Source organism: Lithobates pipiens, unplaced genomic scaffold, assembly GCF_037356315.1.
Source record: "Lithobates pipiens isolate NorthernLeopardFrog02 unplaced genomic scaffold, aLitPip1_a1.2 Scaffold_23, whole genome shotgun sequence".
In the NCBI taxonomy this organism is placed as follows: domain Eukaryota; kingdom Metazoa; phylum Chordata; class Amphibia; order Anura; family Ranidae; genus Lithobates; species Lithobates pipiens.
The window spans coordinates 50,816,269-50,841,116 of record NW_027507785.1 but is presented as its reverse complement, the minus strand read 5'-3'; the positions used below and the strand labels follow the sequence as shown (position 1 = coordinate 50,841,116).

Sequence of the window (24,848 nt, the reverse complement as noted above, 5' to 3'; positions counted from 1 at the left end):
TTTTTTTTTTTTGTTAATAGCACAAAAAATAAAAACAGAGCTGATCAAATACCACCAAAAGAAAGCTCTATTTATGGGGAAAAAAGGACATTGATTTTAATTGGGTACAGCGCCGCAGGACCGCGCAATTGTCAGTTAAAGCAACACAGTGCCGTATTGCAAAAAATGGCCCGGTCATGAAGGGGGTGAACCTTCCAGAGCTGAACTGGTTAATAACAGGAAGTGGAAATTAGGTGCGGTAGTCGCACTTCCCTTTTGCCCAAACCGCAATGAAGATAACACGTATAAAGGATGTTCACTAGTCTCTCACTGCCATCATAAAACATTATTACTGATATGGAGGCTCAGAACAAAACCAACCAGAATAACGGACTATTCCGGTACCAGTGAGGAACTCATATATAATACCATTTTACCAAATTTATTAAGAAAACATTTACATATAAACATTAACCACTTGCTTACTGGGCACTTAAACCCCCCTCAGTCCCAGACCAATTTTCAGCTTTCAGCGCTGATGCACTTTGAGTGACAATTACGCGGGCATACAACACTGTACCCAAATGAAATTTTTATCATTTTTTTCCCACAAATAGAGCTTTCTTTTGGTGGTATTTAGTTACAGCTCGGAGTTTTATTTTTTGCTAAACAAACAAAAAAAGATGCAAAAAAAAAAAAATCATGTTTTAATAGTTTGTTATAAAATTTTGCAAACGGGTCATTTTTCTCCTTCATTGAAGTGCGCTGATTAGGCGGCACTGATAGGCTGCATTGGTGGGCACTGATGGGCTGCATTGGTGGGCACTGATGGGCTGCATTGGTGGGCACTGATAGGCTGCACCGGTGGGCACTGATAGGCATAGTTAAGGCGGCACTAATAGGCACAGATAAGGCGGCACCGATGGGCACAGATAAGGCGGCACTGATGGGCAAAGATGGGCACAGATAAGATGGCACGGATGGGTGGCACGGATAAGTGGCACGGATGGGTGGCACGGATGGGCACTGATAGGTACCACAGATAGATGGGACTGATGGGCACTGATAGGTGGCACTGATAGGTGGCTCTGATAGGTGGCACTGCTGGGCACTGATGGGCGGCACTGCTGGGCACTGATGGGCGGCACTGCTGGGCACTGATGGGCGGCACTGGGGTGCAGCACCTTTGAGCAGATTGGGTGGCACTGTGGGTGGCACTGTGGGTGGCACTGTGGGGTGGCACTGTGGGTGGCACTGTGGGTGGCACTGTGGGCACTATGGGCACTGACGGGGGGCACTGACGGGGGGCACTTACTTTTGCTTTTATTTAATTTCAGGATGGCACTGCGGGAGGCAGGTGGGCACAGGCAGGTGGCAGGTGGTCCCTTGTATTGATGGCCGTGATCGGGACTGATGTCCCGATCACGGCCGCCGGTGATCGGCTTTTTTTTTCTATATTAATAATTAATTAATAATAGCCGATTACCGGCTCCGTTCTATCACATGATCAGCTGTCATTGGCTGACAGCTGATCACGTGATAAGGGGTCGGGATCGACCCCTTACACGGATCGGTGATCAGGCGAGTCCTCAGGGGGCGCGCAGGCCGCTCGTAACCGGGACTACGTCAATAGACGTAGTCCCGAAAATGTAGGTCCGCGCTAATGCCGTCATTTGGCAATAGCGCGGATCTGAAGTGGTTAAAATCATGAAAAAAAATTCTCATCAGATTATAACAATTCCAGTTACAATGCGTGTCTAGGACAAAGTGGGTAACGCGTTTCGCTGACAGCTTCTTCAGAACCACAGGTCTATAGACTTAAATCTGGAGAACATATTTTCAGTCCCCAAGACATAAGGACAGGAGGTAGGACCCAGAGATCAGAGGCGGTGTGACCCTCACAACCACAGAAGTTGTCATCCAAAAGCTACAATGTAGCTGTTGTAGCTTTTGGATGATAACTTGTGGAAAATTCTTACTGATAGAGGAGGGAGGCTTCTCCGCAGTAGCTGATAGGGGATACTTTGGGTCAAATCCTGCATATCTCTGATTTCACCCGTCCACCCCGCTTCTGTGGTTGTGAGGGTCACATCGCCTCTGATCTCTTGGGTCCTACCTCCTGTCCTTATGTCTTGGGGACTGAAAATATGTCCTCCAGATTTACGTCTATAGACCTGTGGTCCTGAACAAGCTGTCTGCGAAACGTGTTAACCACTTTGTCCTTGACACACATTGTAACTGGAATTGTTATAATCTGATGAGAACATTCTTTCATGATTTTTATGTTTATATGTAGATGTTTTCTTAATAAATTTGTTAAAATGTTATTAAGTATGAGTTCCTCACTGGTACCGCAATAGTCCGTTATTCTGGTTGTTTTTGTTGTGCGTAATATTTGGGATGAGGTACCCCCATAGCCTTCTTTTTATATGTTTGCTACTGATATGGAGGATGGAGCAAAGTGCAAGGAAGTTTTGACTCTTAAAAATTGCAAAGTGAGACTCAGTCCTTGTATCCATTCCCAAAATGTTACGGTAATGTAGATCATAAGCTCAATAACAACATGCAATGCCAAGCTGCTGTTTCCAAAGCGAGTAAAGTCCTTTCTTGTATTAAGAGAGGTATGGACTCCAGAGAGAGAGAGATCATTTTGCCCCTGTTCAAATCATTAGTAAGACCTCACCTGGAATATGCAGTTCAGTTTTGGGCACCAGTTCTCAAAAAGGATATCGGGGAACTGGAGAAAGTGCAGAGAAGAGCAACCAAACTGATAAGAGGCATGGAGGAGCTCAGCTATGAGGAAAGATTAGAGGAACTGAATGTATTCACTCTTGAGAAGAGGAGAATAAGGGGGGATATGATCAACATGTTCAAATATATTAGGGGTCCATATAGTGAACTTGGTGTTGAGTTGTTCTCTGTACGGTCAACCCAGAGGACACGGGGGCACTCTTTACGTCTAGAGGAAAAGAGATTTCATCTTGAAGTACGGAAAGGTTTCTTCACAGTTAGAGCTGTGAAAATGTGGAATAGACTCCCGCCAGAGGTGGTTCTGGCCTGCTCAGTAGATTGTGTTAAGAAAGGCCTGGATACTTTCCTGAATGTACATAATATAACTGGGTACTAACATAGGTAAAGTTGATCCAGGGAAAATTCGATTGCCTCTTGGGGGATCAGGAAGGATTTTTTTTCCCCTGCTGTAGCAAATTGGAGCATGCTCTGCTGTGGTTTTTTTTCGCCTTCCTCTGGATCAATTGTGGGCATAAAATTGGGTATTTGGATTGTACGATTATTTTTATTTTTTATTTTTTTTTAAGGTTGAACTGGATGGACTTGTGTCTTTTTTCAACCCGACTAACTATGTAACTATGTAATGTAATTTTAAAAGTTCTCGTCAATCATTTTTAGAGAAGATCTCTCAATATATTTTATTCTTCTACTGTTCTGTTCCCCATGGGACAAAGAAGATGTAGTCTCATGTTGTGGGGCGGGGGAGGGGGGGGGGGGAAGCAGGGCGCATCAGCATCTGCACTCCTCTTGCCACTGCTTGTCTGGGGTAATTGGTGGGGTAGCAGGTGAATTTCCTCTTTAACGAATATCAAAAGAATGTTCAAATTTACATCAAATACAAGAAATTTTAATAAGGGACGCATTTCATTCCTCCGCGGAACTTCATCAGGACCTATATATATGAATAGATCCCGATGGAGTCCTTAGTAGAGACGAAACACGTTGGCATCATCTAGCCATACTCCTCCCCTTTTACCCATGTGGATAGGCAAATTCTTGTCTGTACCCAGAGGTTTAACACGTGGCTTCCTCTCCAAGGATGTGGCTCGGGCTATGACTTATGTCATGATACGCGGTTGAAGGGGTAGGTGAATACAGACCAAAACCACGCGAGGGAAAAAGCGGGTTCCCTTTTACATTCCCCGCACTTGTGGGTAACAGATGGTGGATTGGTTGGGAGTGACGAAGTGAGCTGGAATCTGTAGCTATGAGATATAAGCGCTAGGATCCATGCACAACGCACCTCTTTGCATTCATTTTCAATTTTTTTCAGTATTTAATATATATTGGACCCGGTATCTGCTGTGGAATAGGTGGACTTACCGTATAAACTATTCTAAAAATTCAATTGTACTGCCATAAACAGGCTTTTCTATAAGTAAATAAATGTACCCCATTGTTACAGTAAGGCCACTGTGCCCTTGGATTATTATAATCCACTGTTGATAAGGGAGCCAAAGACATTCTGCAATTTCTGTTTAGTAGTTGGCTCTCGATTTTAGACTATTGCTTAAAAGGAATGAAGGGTTACAACGCAATGTTCTCAGATTTTAAAGAGGAAGTAAACTTCCTTCTAATGTTTGTACCCAAAGATTAGCCTATAATAAGGTATAATATAGGTACTGTAAATATCTCCTAAACTTGCACCATTTAGGCCAGTGATGGTGAACCTTGGCACCCCAGATGTTTCAGAACTACATTTCCCATGATGCTCCCTACACTGCAGAGTACATGAGCATCATGGGAAATGTAGTTCCAAAACATCTGGGGTGCCAAGGTTCACCATCACTGATTTAGGAGATACTGTACACTGCGCCAATTACGTCACCGGCGCATGCGCTCTGAAGAAACGGCCGCTTGTGCCGAATCTTCAGAGCCCTTTGCCGAGACCGGCGGCTCCCTGCGCGCGTGAGTGACATTTATGAGTCTCCGGACAGTCCGCGTACCTGGAAGGAAGACGGGCCAAGATGGACGTGGCCTCCAGCGGGGACGACGAGTGCTTAGTTTGCAGGTAAGTGTCACGTAATGTGCTAATATGCGATGCCTACTAGCACATTATGTTTTTACTTTGCAGGTAAGAAAAAAAAAACCAGTAGACTTTACTTCCTCTTAAACTACTTCCCACCCAGGCCAATTTTAAAATTCCTCTCCTACACGTCATTTTTTTGGCTAGAAAATTGGCCGGACCTACTGCTGGGCAGAGGATGGGACCCTCCTTTTGAACTGATGGGACCCAGGCCCAGTAAAGGAGATCTGGCTGTGCCGCCTTATCAGCGGCCCTGTCTCTGGCACACCCCTTGCAATGTGCAATCCCTTCCACAGTAAGACAGTACGGCCGGACCTACTGCTGGGCAGGTGACCGGACACTACTTTTGAACTGATGGGACCCAGGCCCAGTACAGGAGGTCTGGCTGTGCCGCCTTATCAGCGGCCCCGTCCCCGGTACACCCCCTGCAATGTGCAATCCCCTCTATAGGTAAGAATACAATGAACACTGCACAGAGGGATACAGGCGGAGGGCCGGGGCTCTGACTTTGGAGCTCAGAGTTACCGTTGATGTCAAAGTGGTATGTGCAGGTGATACGAGTGGCTGCTGGTAGCTGGATCTTCCGGATTGACAAGGATCATACTATGAGGGTTTAATTTTCTACTTTCAGCTAAAAAAAAAAAAAAAAAGCGAATCCTGTACATTAAAAGTCTCAGCACCGCCTGAAGGCTCCTAGGTACAGCCCCCAGTCTTTGGCTGACCTTCAGAAGGCCAGGAGGGGACAGAAGGGACATTCCACCAGAACTAGCGTACCCATTGGAAGATTTCCCTTCTATTACTTTTCTGGGGAAAACCCAAAATTTGGGATTTTCTATTACTTTCATTGTCAGTAATAATGGTAAACAGAAAAGATAGAGAGGGCGAATCTCCCTAATGGGGCACAGACAGCAGTAAAAACCTGACAGGGGTTACTACATGGAAGTCATTTACAATGTAATTTGTAGTTCCAAAACATCTGGGGTGCCAAGGTTCGCCATCACTGATTTAGGAGATACTGTACACTGCGGCAATTACGTCACCGGCGCATGCGCTCTGAAGAAACGGCCGCTTGTGCCGAATCTTCAGAGCCCTGTGCCGAGACCGGCAGCTCCCTGTGCGCTGGAGTGACATTTATGCGACTCCGGACAGTCCGCGGACCCGGAAGGAAGATGGGCCGAGATGGACGTGGCCTCCAGCGGAGACGACGAGTGCTTAATTTGCAGGTAAGTGTCACAGGTAAGTGTCACGTAATGTGCTAGTACGCGATGCATACTAGCACATTATGTTTTTACTTGGCAGGTAAGAAAAAACAAAAAGAACCCAGTACACTTTACTTCCTCTTTAACTTCTTCCCACCCAGGCCAATTTTAAAATTCCTCTCCTACACGTCATTTTTTTGGCTAGAAAATTACTCAGAACCCCCAAACATTACATATATTATTAGGCAGAGGTCCTAGAGAATAGAATGGTGGGTGTTGCAATTTTTTATGTCACATGGTGTTTACTTAGGCCCCTTTCACACTGGGGCGGTGCGGGCGCAGACGGTAAAACTGCGCTATTTTACCCCCCCTGCTAGCGGACGAGAAAGGGTTAAAGCCACCACAAAGTGCTGCTGCAGCGGCGCTTTGCCGGCGGTATACCCGCGCCGCCCCATTCACTTCAATGGGCAGGAGCGGCGAAGGAGCGGTATACACACCGCTCCTTCACCGCTACTTCATTGCTCCAAAGATGCGGCTAGTAGGACTTTTTTTTACCGTCCTGCCAGCGCGCCGCTCCATTGTGAGGAGCGGCTCTTTCAGGGCGCTTTGCAGGCACTACTTTTAGCGTCGTAGCCAGGGCCAGATTAAGAACATCATGGGCCTGGTGCTGAGGATTTTGGGGGGGCCTTTTATAAACAATAAATAAATAAAAATGCAACTATTTTTTGTTATAACAAATTCAATTAAAGAGAGAGAGGGGGAGGATGAGAGAGAGAGAGAGAGAGAGACAGAGAAAGGGGATGAAAGAGGTGTGAGGGGTAAGGGAGGGAGGATGAGAGAGAAAGGGGGGGATGGGAGAGAGAGGATGCACATGGGCATGTGTGGGAATGACATCAGGGCAGCCTGGCCAAGGCAAGTGACGGAAGGCACAGAACCCAGAAGGAAGTCCGGGTGAAGATGGAAGTGCCCGGGCCCCGCCGGAATGATCACAGCACAGCACTGGAGGGCTCAGTCTGACAGGTAAGTGTACCCTAATGTGCTAATATGCTGGGCATACTTGTACATTATGGCATAACCTACCCCAGGGCCTCTAAAAAGTTGTAATTTTAGAAAAGTTTACTACCGCTTTAATATCACAGGAGCCTCTCATGGGGCCCCTACTTACTCTGTGGCCCTTGGGCAGTGCCTAAGTGCATAGTTGTCAACATTTTAAAAATATTTTCAGGGACACTTTTTTCTACAAGTGCTATATTTAGAGTAGCTGACATCCCCCGTGTTCCTCTATATATCACAATAGTCATTACAAAATGAAATAAGTACTAATAATGGGGAAGAACAAATATGAAGACTGTGAGATTTCCTTTAGTTGAACTGACAAAAGTGCCCATTCTAGAGCTGGTAACATTGAGGATATTCAGCATAATAATTTTAAAGAACAGTTTGTGTGGGTAAGAGGCATAGGAGAGGAGTATGGATGGTATAAACGTGGGAAGTATGTGCAGGTGAGGGAGAGGAATGTGGAGGGTCTAACAGTGGGCACTATGTACAGGAGAGGAGTGTGAAGGGTAAGACAGTGGGTGGTATGCACAGCAGAGGAGTGTAGAGGTTATGACATTGGGCACTATGTGTAGGAGAGGAGTGTGGAGGGTATGACAGTGAGTAGTATGTACAGGAGAGCAGTGTTGGAGGTATGACAGTGGGCACTATGTATAGGAGAGGAGTGTGGAGGGTATGACAGTGAGTAGTATGTACAGGAGAGCAGTGTTGGAGGTATGACAGTGGGCACTATGTATAGGAGAGGAGTTTGGAGAGTATGACAGTGAGTAGTATGTACAGGAGAGGAGTGTAGAGGTTATGACATTGGGCACTATGTGTAGGAGAGGAGTGTGGAGGGTATGACAGTGAGTAGTATGTACAGGAGAGCAGTGTTGGAGGTATGACAGTGGGCACTATGTATAGGAGAGGAGTGTGGAGGGTATGACAGTGAGTAGTATGTACAGGAGAGCAGTGTTGGAGGTATGACAGTGGGCACTATGTATAGGAGAGGAGTTTGGAGAGTATGACAGTGAGTAGTATGTACAGGAGAGGAGTGTGGAGGGTATGACAGTGGGCACTATGTATAGGAGAGAAGTGTTGGAGGTATGACAGTGGGCACTATGTATAGGAGAAGAGTGTGGAGGGTATGACAGTGAGAAGTATGTACAGGAGAGGAGTGTGGAGGGTATGACAGTGGGGACTATGTATAGGAGAGGAGTGTGGAGGGTATGACAGTGGGGACTATGTATAGGAGAGAAGTGTCGGAGGTATGACAGTGGGCACTATGTATAGGAGAGGAGTGTGTAGGATATGACAGCGGGCGTTATGTATAGGAGAGAAGTGTTGGAGGTATGACAGTGGGTACTATGTATAGAAGAGAAGTTTGGAGAGTATGACAGTGGGCGTTATGTATAGGAGAGAAGTGTTGGAGGTATGACAGTGGGCACTATGTATAGGAGAGGAGTGTGGAGAGTATGACAGTGGGCACTATGTATAGGAGAGAAGTGTGGAGGGTATGACAGTGGGCACTATGTATAGGAGAGAAGTGTGGAGAGTATGACAGTGGGCACTATGTATAGGAGAGGAGGATGAAGTAATCTGGCAAGGAAAAATGTAAAGGTTTGTGGAAGGATGTTTAGGGACTTGCGTAGTGGTTAAGCGGGCCAGACATGGATTGAAATTACACCAATTAAGCAGAGACCAGCCATAGTCGATCTATGTATGGGCTAGCTAGTTTTACACAAGTCAACCTATTAACCGACTTGAGTACAACCAGCCTGTCAGGTTTTCCCCAAAACAATCAGTGCTGCCAGCTATAGTTAGCAGCACTAATCAATGTATTGACTGGCAGAACACAATAACACTGCGGGAGTGATCGCCCCATTCACAGGTCAGCGGGTGAGAGGGTGTGTGGGGACAGGCTGGGGAGAGACACTAGTCAGTCCCTGGGTAGGCGCTGGTTAGTATCAGAGCCAGATACACACAGGTTACATACACTATGATCGTTAGAGCGAGAGCAATAATTCTAGCACTAGACCTCCTCTGTAACTCTAAACATGTAACCTGTAAAAAAATGTAAAGCATCGCTTAGTACACAACAAAAAATTGTCCTAACTTTAGTGTTTTTTTATGAATGAAACAGTTTCTTTCCAAAAAAAGTTTGAAAAATTGCTGCGCAAATATCATGTAACATAAAAAGTTGCAAAGACCACCATTTTATTCCACAGGGTCTCTGCTAAAACAATATATAATGCTTGAGGGTTCTGAGTCATTTTCTAGCATAAAAAAATCATGATTTTTCCATGTAGGAGAGAAGTCTCAGAATGGGCCTGGGTGGCAAGGGGTTAATTATCATAAGTAATATACAAATAATTATTATCAGCACTGTGATGTCATCCTCTCCGTCTGCTGCAGAGTGTTCCAGCTGTATTTATACTGCCGCTCTGTATGTAGATTCTGACAGGCTGTACAAGGAGCCCCGTATCTCCGGAACCATAGATGATAGCAGCCCCATATTATAACCAGTGCTGGAGTGGGTATTTAGCCACCTACCTCCCAAATTTGGGGTCTCTGTGACTCCTGGTCGCCGAGCTACAATCTTCGAAGTCGATCTTTTTTTTTTTTTATGTTTTTGGGCAAATGGGCCTATCTTGAGAAAGGGGCCTGGAGCTGCAGCTCCAATAGCCCCTATGTTAATCCGGCCCTGGTCATAGCGTCTGCAAAGCTCCCTAGTGTGAAAGAGGTCCTAATGATTTTTTAAACACAATTCCTTTGGAAAAAATACTTTCACGAATTTAATGCAAAAAAAAACTATTTTTGGTAAAATATAAAAGATTATGTTATGTTAAGTAAATAGATACCTAACATGTCACCCTTTAACCGGTTCCCGACCGTCTCCTATATTATATGTCGGCAGAATGGCACAGCTGGGCAAAGTAATGTACCCGTACATTACTTTGAATTTGCAGCCGTGCCCGCACGCGCCTGCCGCGAGCTCCGTGACCGTGCCCGCGGGTCCCGCGGACTCGATCGCCGCGGGGATACCCATGATCGTGTCACGGAGCTCAAGAACGGGGAGATGCCGATGTAAACAGCATCTGCCCGTTCTGCCTAATGACAGCACACTGATCGTCTGCTCCCGGTCATCGGAAACAGCGATCAGTGACGTGTCACACACAGCCAAGCCCCCAGACAGTTAGAAACATGCCCCTAGGATACACTTAACTCCTCCCCGCCTCCTAGAGGTTAACCCCTTCACTGCCAGTGACATTTTTACAGTAATCAATTTTATAGCATTGATCTCTGTATTAATGCCAATGGTCCCAAAAATGTGTCAAAATTGTCTGCCATAATGTCGCAGTCACAATAAAAATCGCTGATCGCCGCCATTACTAGTAAAAAAAAAAAAAAAAATATATATATATATATATATATATATATATATTAATAAAAATACCATAAAACTAACCCCTATTTTGTAAACGCTATATCTTTTGCGCAAACCAATCAATAAATGCTTATTTTACCAAAAATATGTAGAAGAATACGTATCGGCCTAAAGTAAGGAAAAAAATTGTTTTCTTTATATATTTTTGGGGGGATAATTATTATAGTAAAAAGTAAAAAATAATGCGTTTTTTTTTTCAAAATTGGCGCTTTTTTTTGTTTATAGCGCAAAAAATAAAAACCGCAGAAGTGATCAAATACCACCAAAAGAAAGCTCTATTTGTGGGAAAAAAAAGGACGTCAATTTTGTTTGGGAGCCACGTCGCACGGCCGCGCAACTGTCATTTAAAGTGACGCAGTCCCGAATCGCAAAAAACACTCTGGTCAGGAAGGGTGGGGGTAAATCCTTTCCGGGGCTGAAGTGGTTAAAATTGCGCACGCTCGTGGCATGGCGTCAAACTGCAGTACTTAAAAATCTCCATAGGCGACACTTTAAATTTTTTTTACAGGTTACTAGTTTAGAGTTACAAAGGAGGTCTGGAGCTAGAATTATTGCTCTCGCTATAATGTTCGCGCTGATACGTCACATATGCGGGCGCGACATGCATGTGTTCACCACAGCGCACAAGCATGGAGGGACAGGGCGCTTTAAAACATTTTTTTTTTTCACATCTACACCTCTCAGCTACTCTTGTGTTCTTATTTGATATGTAAAAAAGGGGAAAATATCTCACCAAATCGTAGCCACTCCCAGTCTATAAGACAATCAATACAGCGACAAAGTTCATCCAACACCCTCGGGGGGATGTCAATGATCAGAGCGGAGGAGGTGCTGCAGCGAGGGCTAGCCATGGCGGCGGGTCTTCCCCTGGATCGACAGCTTCAGATGTAGCTGAAGGTCTCTTCAGCACCGGGACCTAAAAGGAAAGTATAATAGTCAGCAGCCCAAGAACATAAATGTATTAACATTGCAGTTAACCAATGAGATGTGGATGCTGCGTAGGTTTTTTTTCCTTTATTTTCACCTGGCAGTAACACACTCCCTGTCCTAAGGTGACCACGCTCACTGGGCTGTATCTGTGGAGGAGCAATGTTGTCACCCCTAGGCTCTTCTCCTGATTTGTACTACAGAACATCTCCCGCTTTCCTCCTCTTCATTACACAGGTGAGAATAAACAAGGAGAGAGGCGCCACTAAGTGCAGCAGGTAAAAACACTTTAATGGTAACACACAATGGGCAACTCACATGGATGAAGATAAAAGAGGGCACATCTGTAAGTAAAACATCCCAGGAGAAGGATAGATAAATGAATCAGGGTTCCTCCAATTTTCTGCTGGTTTATGTGGATGGAGTTCTTGGCAGGCACAACTGTGTGTAGGGGTATCCCCAGAGATAAGGGCGGTGAACCGCCAAGTGCCTTCGCTCGTGGCCCTGCAAAGAGTAGAATCCTCCCTGGAATCCGCTGATGGATAAAAACGCCCGTGCGGTGGGATCTCCCAAAATCAGGCTTGGTGTACAGAGAGCAGAGCGGCGTGAGGCAATGACGTCACTAAGGTGCGATGCGTTTCGGAGGCTGCACTCCTTTGTCAAGCATCTTGCCAATTGTATGTTATCATTAAAGTGTTTTTAACTGCTACAATTATGCCGCGTACACACGAAAGCTCTGATGGTTTTCCCATCGGAATTCCGATGGAATTCAGCTCGAACTGTCTTGCCTACACACAGTCACACCAAATTCCGACCACCAAGACACATACAACGGGACTAGAAAACATACAACGGGACTAGAAAAAGGAAGTTCAATACCTAGTAGCCAATAGCTTCCATCTCGTAGTTGAATCTGAGCATTCGTGAGTTTTTGTGCGTTGGAATTGCATACACGCAATCGGAATTTCCGACAGAAAGTTTTTCCATCTGGAAAATTGAGAACATGCTATCAAATTTTTGCTGGCGGGAATTCGGCCAGCTAAATTCCGATGGAGCATACACACGATCGCATTTTCGCTCTCATCGGTCTTTTGCTGGGCGAAATTCCGATCGTGTGTACGCGGCATTAGAGACGCCTCTCTCCTTTCTTTATTCTCAGCTTCGCTGGAATCTGTCTTCTATTCCTTAGGTGGCAGCCCTGAGTGTACAGACTTTATTATTCATTTATGTATTATGGACTCATTTATGGACTTTTTGGGTTAATTAGAGCTACTTGTGTCTTGTGCCTTCCACTTGTTTCATTACGCAGGTGGGTGAGATGGGGAAGCAAATTGATTGAGATTTCAGTTCGGTTGGTTACAGAAACTGTGTTCTGTTCGGTCCTCCAGATCGTCATTGAGCCCTTGGACCAATTTCGGGGCTCCGGCCAGGGCTGCTGTTAGAAATCATGGGGCCCCATACGGCCTACCTGACAGGGCCCCCTTCTACCATCTGAGGCTTCCTGCTCATTCACAAACTGAAGCATAGTAAACAGAGTTTACTTCATGCTTGTTCTCGTTTCAAGGCCTCGCTACATCACCTGTGACTCCCAGGCTAGGTACCTTAGTATTCTGTGATGCAAGTTCAGGCCCAATTCATGGGGAACTGATCGCTAGTGAAGGGACAAAGCATAACACCTCTTCACTACCAAAGTGTCCATCCACTCAGCCATGTCACCCATTTCCTGGCTTGTTTGTTGCTTTAGCAATTGGCACATATACTGTAGACCTTAGCAACAGCAATATAACTCACTATGCTTACAGTTTTCTATGCTTCAGTGGTGAATGGGAACAGGAGTGATTGGTACTGATCGCTCACTGTGTTCATTCAGGAAATGAAGGGGCCAGTATATGACATATTTACCAGCCCCTTCCCCCCCAACCTTGAATCATCCCCCTGTGTCCCGCTGCAGCCTCCGGCGGGTGAGGAGAGGAGGGAAGCCGACAGCGCTGCAGGGGAAATGGGCACACGGGGGGGGGGGACAGTGGATGGAAGGGGACCAAGCCCCCTGCAGTGCAGCCAGAGAGGGAAGAAGAGCATCTAGCAGCACTGCAGGGGGAGGCAGAAGAGGATCAGTGTCCACAGTAAGACAGTACAGCCGGACCTACTTATGGGCAGGTGACCGGACCCTCCTTTTGAACTTATGGGACCCAGGCCCAGTAAAGGAGATCTGGCTGTGCTGCCTTATCAGCAGCCCTGTCTCTGGCACACCCCTGCAATGTGCAATCCCCTCCACAGTAAGACAGTACGGCCGGACCTACTGCTGGGCAGGGGACCGGACCCTCCTTTTGAACTGATGGGGCCCAGGCCCAGTACAGGAGGTCTGGCTGTGCTACCTTATCAGCGACCCTGTCTCTGGCACACCCCCTGCAATGTGCAATCCCCTCCACAGTAAGACAATACGGTCGGACCTACTGCTGGGCAGGGGACCGGACCCTCCTTTTGAACTGATGGGGCCCAGGCCCAGTACAGGAGGTCTGGCTGTGCTGCCTTATCAGTGGCCTCGTCCCTGGCACACCCCCTGCAATGTGCAATCCCCTCTATAGGTCAAAATACAATGAACACTGCACTGAGGGATGCAGGCGGAGGGCCGGGGCTCTGACTTTGGGGCTCAGAGTTTATGCCAAAGTGGTATGTGCAAGTGACACAAGTGGCTGCTGGTAGCTGGATCTTCCGGATTTACAAGGATTATACTATGAGGGTTTCATTTTCTACTTTCAGCTGAAAAAAAAAAAAGAGCGAATCCTGTACATTAAAAGTCCCAGCACCGCCTGAAGGCTCCTAGGTACAGTCCCCAGTCTTTGGCTGACCTTCAGAAGGCCAGGAGGGGACAAAAGGGACATTCCACCAGAACTAGCGTAACCATTGGAAGATTTCTCTTCTATTACTTTTCTGGGGAAAGCCCAAAATTTGGGATTTTCTTTTACTTTCATTGTCAGTAATAATGGTAAACAGAAAAGATAGAGAGGGTGAATCTCCCTAATGGGGCACAGACAGCAGTAAAAACCTGACAGGGGTTACTACATGGAAGTAATTTACAATGCAATTTTTACATTTTTTTTTTTTTTACTTTTATTATTGGGCTTTGCTCTCTATGCTTGTTGCACTTTATTCTTCTATTGCATTTCCTAAAGACATTTGTATGTTATTCTTCTAGCAGCTGTTTGTGTGCTACAGTCACAGCTACTATGTCAAATACCTACTGAGATCAATCAACACACCTAAAAAAAATATTCTCTGAGTTGAAAGACCCCACCATCTACGAACTGGGTTCCCGGGTCTGCACACTTGCTGTACACATTATGAGGGGTTCCCACCATTCCTGTGCTGAGTTCCCGGGTCTGTCCACTTGCTGTGCCCATTATGAGGGGTTGCCACCATACCTGTGCTGACTTCCTGGGTCTGTACACCCGCTGTGCCCATTATGAGGGGTTGCCACCATATCTGTGCTGATTTCCTGGGTCTACACATTTGCTGTGCCCATTATGAGGGGTTCCCACCATCCTTGTGCTGAGTTCCCTGGTCAGTACACCCACTGTGCCCATTATGAGGGGCTCTCACCATCCCTGTGCTGCGTTCTTGGGTCTGTACACCTGCTGTGCCCATTATGAGGGGCTCTCACCATCCTTGTGCTGCGTTCTCGGGTCTGTACACCTGCTGTGCCCATTATGAGGGGTTCCCACCATCCCTGTGCTGATTTTCTGGGTCTGTAGACCTGCTTTGCCCATTATGAGGGGTTCCCACCATCCCTGTGCTGAGATCCTGAGTCTGTCCACCTGCTGTGCTCATTATGAGGGGTTCCCACCATCCCTGTGCTGAGTTCCTGGGTCTGTACACCTGCTGTGCCCATTATGAGGGGTTCCCACCATCCCTGTGCTGAGATCCTGAGTCTGTCCACCTGCTGTGCCCATTATGAGGGGTTCCCACCATCCCTGTACTGAGTTCCTGGGTCTGTCCACCTGCTATGCCCATTATGAGGGGTTCCCACCATCCCTGTACTGAGTTCCTGGGTCTGTACACCTGCTATGCCCATTATGAGGGGCTCTCACTATCCCTGTGCTGAGTTCCTGGGTCTGTACACCTGCTGTGCCCATTATGAGGAATTGGGGCGCACAAACATGGGCAGAAACACCCAAAAATCCCAAGTGGACAGGAGGAGAGTTAAGGAATGTATCTTATTTTTTTAGAATTGACTGACACATGGGACACCCCAACTGCTTTGCTTGTTCCAATGCCATCACCAACCCATATAATGCCCCGTACACATGGTCGGACATTTCCGACGTCAAAATCTGTCGGATTTCTTCCGACGGATTTTGGCCCAAACTTGTCTAGCATACACACGGTCGCACAAAGTTGTCAGAAAATCTGATCGTTCTGAACGCGGTGACGTACAACACGTACGACGGGACTATAAAGAGGCCAGCAGCCAATAGCTTTAGTCTCGTAATTTATTCTGAGCATGCGTGGCACTTTGTGCGTCGGAAATTGTCTGCACGCGATCGGAATTTAAACGATCGGATCGTGTTGTCTGAAAATTTTAGATCCAGCTCTGAAACTTTGTGTGTCGGAAATTTCCGACAGAAAAAGTCAGATGGAGCCCACGCGTGATCGGATTTTCCGACAACGCCATCCAATCGCGCATTTTCCGTTGGAAACTCCGACAGGGTATAAGAGTCTGGAAATACAGCAAGGAAACCTCACTGTTCCCAAGCCAAGGGGCTGACTCGGCTCCTTTCACACTGGGGCGGGAGCGGCGTCCGCAGTAAAACGGTGCTATTTTAAGAGTCCGCTTTACCGTCGTTTTAGTGGTACTAATTGGCCGCTAGCGGGGGGGGGGGCGGTTTTAACCCCCGCTAGCCGTAGACGGAGAGACCAATGTACTAGACTGACCCGGTTCTTTATCTTTAGTTCTAATAAAGTTCAGAAACATATCTATGAAAGTCATTCCAACTCTGTTACATGTTAAGACCAAAAACACGTATTGTCACAGCTGACACTGACAGTTACAAGGGGAGTCAGCGTGGGGGGCCCCATGGGCTACCGGGGGGGGGGCGCCCACGATCTGTAGGTACACCCCTGCTGGTGGACAGGGTCACCGACCTTACCTGGCTGACGTTTTCCAGGTCCTTCAGCTTCAGAGTCGGCGTGTAAATAAGAGTTGTAATAATTTCCAGTGCAGAAATCAATTCCAGACAACCTGACGTCACGTGGCGGCAGAACGCCCCTCCCTGGGAACGCAGCAGCTGCTACAGTCTATGTTGGTGCCATTTAAAGGGAAGACGCTCACTGGGATCCCCCTGTAGACAGAACGCCTGGGTGAGCGCAGAGAGCAACACAAAAGCCCCTGCAGAAAAAAATAAAAAATGCTTAGTTTCTGTAACTAAGTGTGAGGTCATAAGGAACTGTGAAACCAGTTTAACAGGAAGTAGAGGAGATCGCAGGGAAGGGGGGGGGGGGCGGCTCTGACGCTGCAGGACTACACACCCAACACAGCGCTCCCTGCATGGAGGAAGTACAGGTGCTGGGGTCTACTACCTGCCTGTCATGCTGATCCAGTGGCTTCATTACCTTCTAACGGCTCAGAACAAGCATGAAGAGTATTAGAGTGCATCACCTAACCTCCGAAATATTTTTTCAGTAATGTGTTCAGTGATATTTATCACCTCTCACAGAGATCACAGTACTTCCCCCCCTGACAGTACCTTTGTCTGCTTTTCTCTCCAGAAGGACGGCGCCATCTTTATTCAGGCATCATCCAGGGGCATCATCTACTTCCTGGACTAAGATGTCGGTGTTCTGTCTAGGGCAGTGATGGCGAACCTCGGCACCCCAGATGTTTTGGAACTATATTTCCCATAATACTCGACTACACTGCAGAGTGCATGAGCATCATGGGAAATGTAGTTCCAAAACATCTGGGGTGCCAAGGTTCGCCATCACTGGTCTAGGGTTTCCACCTTTTCTTTAAAGAGGAAGTAAACCTTGATGGGTTTACTTCCTCTTTGTTTCCCTGCAATGGTAAAGCATAATGGGCTACTATGCATCGTATAGTAGCCCATTATGTGTTACTTACCTGACACAGGAGCCAGCGATGTCACCGATGTCCCCTGTAGCACGGAGCCTCCATCTTCTTCTGGGTATCGCTGCTCCGGCACTGTGAGTGGCCGGAGCAGCGATGATGTCAGTCCCGCGCATGCGCACGGGAGCCGCGACTACCGGCATATCGCCGTTAGCAGCAGCATGCTCATCGCGCATGCGCCGTAGACAGCGGCGCCTGTCTTTTTGTAAATATCTCCTAAACCATGTAGGTTTAGGAAATATTTCTTGGACCTACAGGTAAGCCTTAATCTAGGCTTACCTGTGGGTCAAAGTGGTCTGTAAGGGTTTACAACCACTTTAAGTCAAACTGGGACACTTTAGCGGAGCACAGCAATTTTTTTTTTTTTTTTACAGTATAAACTATACATATGTTTTGCGATTAAATATAATTTCCAATCATATAAAGTTAATCACAAGAGTCCCCCTTTACATTGGAATCCACAGAGTTCCCTCTTTATATCTGAACTATCAGAGTTCTGATACACTGTGGCTTCTGGTGTAAAGGGGAAATCTGATGTAAGGGGTGCTCTGAGAACCCAGATTTAAGGGGGAACACTGAGAACTCTGATATACGGAGAGGATTCTGATGTAAGGGGGAACACTGAGAACTCTGATGTACGGAGAGGACTCTGATGTAAGGGGGAACACTGTGGCTTCTGGTGTAAAGGGGAAATCTGATGTTAAGGGTGCTCTGAGAACCCTGATTTAAGGGTGAACACTGAGCACTCCAATGTACGGAGAGTACTCTGATGTAAGGGGGAACACTGAGCACTCGAATGTACGGAGAGGACTCTGATGTAAGGGGGAACACTGAGCACTCCAATTTACGGAGAGGACTCTGATGTAAGGGGGAACACTGTGGCTTCTGATGTGAAGGGGAACTCTGATGTATGGGTGCTCTGGGAACCCTGATTTAAGGGGGAACACTGAGCACTCCAATATACGGAGAGGACTCTGATGTAAGGGGGAACACTGAGCATTCCAATGTACGGAGAAGACTCTGATGTAAGGGGGGAACACTGTGGCTTCTGGTGTAAAGGGGAACTCTGATGTATGGGGTGCTCTGGGAACCCTGATTTAAGGGGGAACACTGAGCACTCCAATGTACGGAAAGGAATCTGATATAAGGGGGAACACTGCGGCTTCTGGTGTGAAGGGGAACTCTGATGTAAGGGGGGCTCTGAGAACCCTGATTTACTCACTCAGACGTAGAAGAGAGAAGAGGGGAGACCTCAGTCACAGACAGGGATGGATGGTGAGCTCACTCACCCCTTGGCAGTCAGCACCTCTCATCCAGATGTATTTGCAACCGCTGGGCTTCAAATTTCCCACCCCCACTTTCCTTTTCTGAGGCGCAGCGCCGGGAATCGGAATATGGTTATGTACAGAGGGAAAGGGGTGGGAGGAAGAGGAGCAGATCGATCCCTTTCCCCTCTCCTGTCAGTGTGGGGGGCGTGGATTGTTAGTATTGTCAGTGCTGGCTTTGGGCAGTGTGAGAGAGAGTGTAACAATCTCAGCTTGGACAACTGCAGCCAGAAACCCTGCTGGGAAGCCATAGTTCAGTCTGAATAATGTGTCCGGGTTTCAGGTGGTCTAAAACCCGGACAAAGGATTCAAAACCCGAACTGCTCGGGTGAATCCTGGACAAGTGGCAACCCTAGTTCTATCGGATAGTGCCCGCTATCGAGAAGTGCCCGGGACAAGAAGCGCATGCGCCGCAGGGAGCCGCACAACAGCTGATTTTACAATCAGCTGTTATGAGGACGAGACGGCGCCTGTGCACAATATCCGATGGAAGACATTTTTTTTGCCAGATTGTGCCTGGCGACGCGTGTTCATGTCGGTGAGGGGCGGATCTGTACATGTTGGGGGCGGATTTTTGAATGATGGGCAGTGCTGCAAAACAAATTTTATTCTGCTATTTTTCCTGGACGCTTGCGGGGCGCTACCATCTTTTAACCACTTCCGGACCGCCGCACGCCGATATACGTCCTAACTTTGAAGAGGGATATTTTTGTTATGGCAGCAGCTAGCTGCCATAACCCTGGTATCCTCTTCTTCGGCCAGCGGTCTGGTTTACGATAATAGTGGTCTCTGCAGTGGATTCGCCACAAGATCACTTTTATTGGTGGCGGGAGAGGGGGCCCCCCCTCAAACGTGATCCGGTGCCCTCTGCTGCTTACCGGAGATGTCGGCATCGGCGGAGGCGATCGGATCCTCTTCTGTATGTGGTATGGAGATGAGTAAGGGGAAGATGGCAGGGCGGAAGCGACGTCAAACATAAGGGATGGGGAACGAGCATCCAGATTTTGATAAAACCCCTACTTGTGGACCCCCACAACTACCAGGCCAGGGTTGTGGAGAAGAGGCCCTTGCTCTCATCATCATGGAGTCAAGGTGGTTTGACAGGGGATGCCTTAAGCCCCATACACACTATCAGTTTTTCTGCTGAGTTTTTCCTTCAGATTTACCAAAACCATATAATATGAGGTCAAACCTCAGGAGTTTCAATGTGTATGCAATCAGGCAGGCCCTTCTACTACATGGTTTTGGTAAACCTGAAGGAAAAACTCAGCAGAAAAACTGATAGTGTGTATGGGGCTTTAGGCTCCCCTGTCAAAGCACCTTGACTCCATGATGATGAGAGCAAGGGCCTCTTCTCCACAACCCTGGCCCGGTAGTTATGGGGGTCCATAAGTAGGGGTTTTATCAAAATCTGGAAGCCCCCTATAAAAATAAGGGTTCTCCAAGGGGTACATACATACTCATTCACAAAACAAAATGTAAACTAGAAATAAAAACACTCAACTCCTTTATTTAGAAAAAAATAAAAGGGGGAGATTTCTGATCTAGCCATAATCTAGGTTCACATGAGCAGCGAGGGACCGCATGAAAGACAAACCTCATGACTAAGAAAGTTATTATAAACCACTGAAGATCCACAGACTCTTACTCATAGCCCAAAAAAAAAAAAAAAAACATGGTCACATGACATCATCGCCAAAATGAATCAGTTATAAAAGTAGTGTCAGCTGACTAAACACTGAAATCTTTCACTTAGAGGGGAATTCCATCTTGGAGTGTCGAGTTAGGCTGCAATATATTAGACACACCCAAATTTGGTGGCAAAAATACTACACATCATCCAATCAGAGCAAAACATTCACAACGTTCCCCAAGTGCACACTGGGAAAGTCTTAAAGCTGAACTCCGGGGATAAGTAAATGTAGCACTGACCCCCGAAAGGAGCTGCTGGTTTGATTGGGCTTACCGTTACCTTCTTCTCCTCGATTTGCGTCTAGGGGTGTCCCGTGGTAGATGGCCCGGTAACTTTAGAGACTGACGACAGATCCGCATGAAGGGATTTTTATTTGCAAAAACAACGGACAGTCTCTTAAAGCGGAGCTCCACCCTAAAGTGGAGCTTCTGCTCATTGGAACCCTCCCCCCCCCTCCAGCGCCACAATTGGCACCTTTCAGGGGGGAGGGGGGTGCAGGTACCTGTACAGTACAGGTATCTGCACCCACTTCCGGCGTAGATATCTGCAGAAGCTACGCCCCTTTCCGCAGAATCTACGCCCCTTTCCGAAGGTCCCCCGCTGCCTGCTGGGAAACACACAGATCCTAGAGACAGCGGGGACCATCCTTATTGCGCAGCGCGACTTGCGCATGCGCAGTAGGGAACCCGGGAAATCAAGCCGCAAGGCTCCACTTCCTGATTCCCATACCCAAGATGGCGGCGGCAGCACCCGAGAGACGATCGAGAGATCGGCTTTGTGTGCCAACATCGCGGGCGCGCTGCGGGTAAGTGTCATTATTGTAAAAGTCAGCAGCTGCAGTATTTGTAGCTGCTGGCTTTTAAAAAAACAAAATGGCGGAACTCCCGCTTTAAAATAGGATCAGAGGGTTAGGAAGGAAGTTCAGGTACGCTAAGCCCTTGTACACACGGTCAGACATTCCGACAACAAAATCCGTCTGATTTTTTTCCGACGGATTTTGTCCGAAACTGGTGTTGCATACACACGGTCGGACAAAGTTGTCGGAAAATCCGATCGTTCGAAACGGGATGACGTTCGTTCGTTGCGACGGGACTACGTTTGAGGCTAGTAGCCAATAGCTTTGGTCTCGTAATTTGATCTGAGCATGCGTGGCACTTTGTCCAATCGGAATTCTCTACAAACGATCGGAAAAAGTCAGATCGGATCATGTTGTGGGAATATTTTATATCCAGCTCTCAAACTTTGTTGGTCGGACATTCCGACGGAAAAAGTCCGATGTAGCCCACACACGGTCGGATCATCCGACAACACGGTCCAATCGGACCTTTTCCGTCTGAATTTCCGACCGTGTGTGCAGGGGCTAAGTGTCAAAGTCAATAACGAAGGACTTGCTTACTTTGATTAAATCCAGAGAATAGCCATTCACAACTGGATGTTCACTCAATTTGGACAGTCCTTCTCTCACAAGGCCTAGAAGCCAACAAGGTGCTTTACTCAGGAACAAGTCTCTGCCACAGACGTTGTTGTAGAACACTCGGGAAACTAAAACCTGTGGAACACTCGTGTGATACCCGGATCTTTCAGCCAGCTTAGCGATACCCACGAGACTGGATTCACTAGGTACTTCATCCCCACCAGGCTCTTACTAAGAAGCCAACCCGCACATGGCCGTCGTCTGAAGAGTCTTCCCCTGGATAGCTACGAAGTTACTGGGCCTCTCCAACTACCGGAGACGGCACCGGACCACCTCGGAATCCTTCTTTAGTTACCTTGCCTCGGGCTAGCCAGCCCCGAGACAATAAGTCGGGTGGATCCGCACCCCAGGCCATAGCCTTCCTGGGGGCTGGTCAGGAGGACCAGGACCATGGAGTCAGAACATACTTCTGGACCGGAACCCCGAACCAGGTGACATCCGCATCTTAAGTACCCTCTCCCAGAAAGCACAGCAAGAGGGGCACTCCCACTGGGCGGGCTCCGAGAGAGAGTAACCTTAAAGCACCCAACCAGACTGTGGTTCCATGCCTGCCAGAAGAGACGGTGCCCCTTGTGGCCAGGCTGAACATCCTATGGTCCAGTCAGACTGATGCTGAGGTCCAAATTTAGAACAATTGTACCCAAACCAAACTGCAGTTCAGGTGTAACCTTAACTTTCAAAAAACATAGAGCATGCTCTTCAGGAGGCGTCGCTTCATAAATTTTGTTTTAAATCTCTTGGAGAAATCTTCTTGAATCTCGGTGTGCGTTGTGTATTTCTTCCAGATCTGTGCAGTAAACCAGTGTGAGACTTCCTGTAATAAAGACCGCTCACTGCTGCTCTATCTCCATGTGCAGGAAGACTGGTCTGGTCCCCGCCCCCCTCCTGTAGTTTTCTGTAGTGGGTGGAGCCTTCTGATCTCCTCCCACAGCTCTGCTCTCTTTCCTTGTGCAGGATGACTGGTCTGGTCTCCACCCCTCTCCTGTGGTTTTCTGTAGTGGGTGGAGCCTGCTGGGTTTCCTCCCACAGCTCTGCTCTCTGTGCAGCACATTGATGATTTCACTGCTACTTTTTCAAAGTAATACCTGGGTTTGCAAAGGCATTTGGTGCACTCAAAGTGTATGTATATCCTTTGTGGCTAATAGGGAATATATTTCTATAAAAGTGAAAAAAAGGAGAAACCTATAAGCCGCGCACCCTGGATCAAACAATCAATAAATAGAAGCTACAGATATAAATACAAATGAATAAAGAGCAGCCCGTAGTGTAAGCAGAGGTAAAAAAAAAATGTGAAATGGAAATAAGCATAGTGGAACCTTGGATTACAAGCATAATCCGTTCCAAGAGAATGCTTTTAATCCAAAGCACTAGCATATCAAAGCAAGTTTCCCCATAGAAGTCAATGGAAAGTAAGGCAATTCGTTCCGCATTGATTTCTATTGCATGCAATACCGCATGTGGCCAGAGGTGCGGGGGGTGCCGGAGAGCCTCGGAAATACTCGGGGACAGCTCGGCTGAACTCGGAAACGCTCTGGAACGGAGTATTTCCGAGTATTTGCGAGTGTAACGGCTCCAAACCGTTCCGAGTGTCATCGGCAACCCGCACCGGTACTGCACACCGCATTGGTTTAGGCAAACGTCCTACTCAAGAGACCGATCAGACACCCATGACAGATGTCAAATCAGCAGAGATTTGTAGATACAGCAATTTTTAGCAGGGATTGCCTGAGACCGGAAAGTTATTTCAAGGGCTCCTCTGTCTTGAAAAGGCTGGTCCAGGACATCATTTTCTCCTTTAATCTGAGGTGTTTTCATGTCTGTTCCATAAACATCCAATTCATTCAGTGAACGGCCTTCATGGCATTAGTTAATAATTTTATTAGAGGTATAAAAGTGGACCAGGTGTTTGTGTATTACATCCAAGACTGGAGATGTTATCATGGGCCTCTCTGGTAGGTACAAAGCGCGGTTGGTCCTGGTGGACACTGCCCTGGGCAGGTGTCATGAGTTTTGTAACTAAAGTTTAGGGTAATTTCACATTGTTCCTTGGTAGCAGCAATGAAAGGAGTCTTCTCCAATAAGAAAGAGACGTGCCCTCGGGCAGTCTTGTGTAAATTTTGTCCCTTCTTCTCTAATCTTCAGGAAGTGGGGTGAGTGGGTGTTAATACGTAATATGGAAGAGTAAACCTGATGGGGCCTGGAGCTTTTTTTTTTCCTGTTTGGATTCAAATTATAGCCGCTGGGAATCCTTCTACGTTGTTGAGTTTACTATGAAATTTATTGCATCATTTCTAAGGTGTGGTAATTTTGTGTCAGAAGATATTTGTTAATCTTCTCAGTAAAGGTGTTGAGATGGCAGTACTTGAGGATGGAGGTTGTAGATGGAAGTGGAGTCGTTTTTCAATACCTCGACTATACGGCGGGTAAAATAAGCATTGAACACTTCACCATTTTTCTAGGTAAATATATTGGTAAAGGTGCTGTTGACATGAAATTTTTCACCACGTCGGTAAAAACCCATGCAATCCATACATACAAAGAAGCCAAAACAAAGAAGTTCAGAAACGAAGCTCTGTGTAATAAAATGGAATGACACAGGGAAAAAGTATTGAATGCGCAAACTGAAATTTAAAGCGGAGGTCCACCCTAAAGTGGACCTTCCGCTCATCGGAACCCTCCCCCCCTCCGGTGCCACAATCGGCACCTTTCAGGGGGGAGGGGGGTGCAGTTACCTATATAATCCAGGTAACTGCACCCACTTCCGGGATAGCTCTCTGCGGAAAGGGGCGTAACTTACGCCCCTTTCCGCAAGTGCCCCGCTGCCTGCTGGG

At 47.1% G+C, this 24,848-nt stretch overlaps 1 protein-coding gene across 1 annotated transcript in view; it reads right to left on the bottom strand.

The window, feature by feature from the left end:
• The window catches only part of IRAK2 (interleukin 1 receptor associated kinase 2), a 42,772-nt gene extending 25,903 nt beyond the window's left edge, over window positions 1–16,869 (bottom strand). The window contains exons 1-2 of the mRNA XM_077451583.1: window positions 16,552–16,869; window positions 11,211–11,393 (exon numbers count right to left, since the gene is read on the bottom strand). Of these exons, the coding sequence (XP_077307709.1) occupies window positions 11,211–11,328 (118 nt within the window). The 5' untranslated portion in view covers window positions 11,329–11,393; window positions 16,552–16,869. The remainder of the gene's footprint in view (window positions 1–11,210; window positions 11,394–16,551) is intronic.
• Between the last annotated feature and the right edge of the window lie 7,979 nt (window positions 16,870–24,848).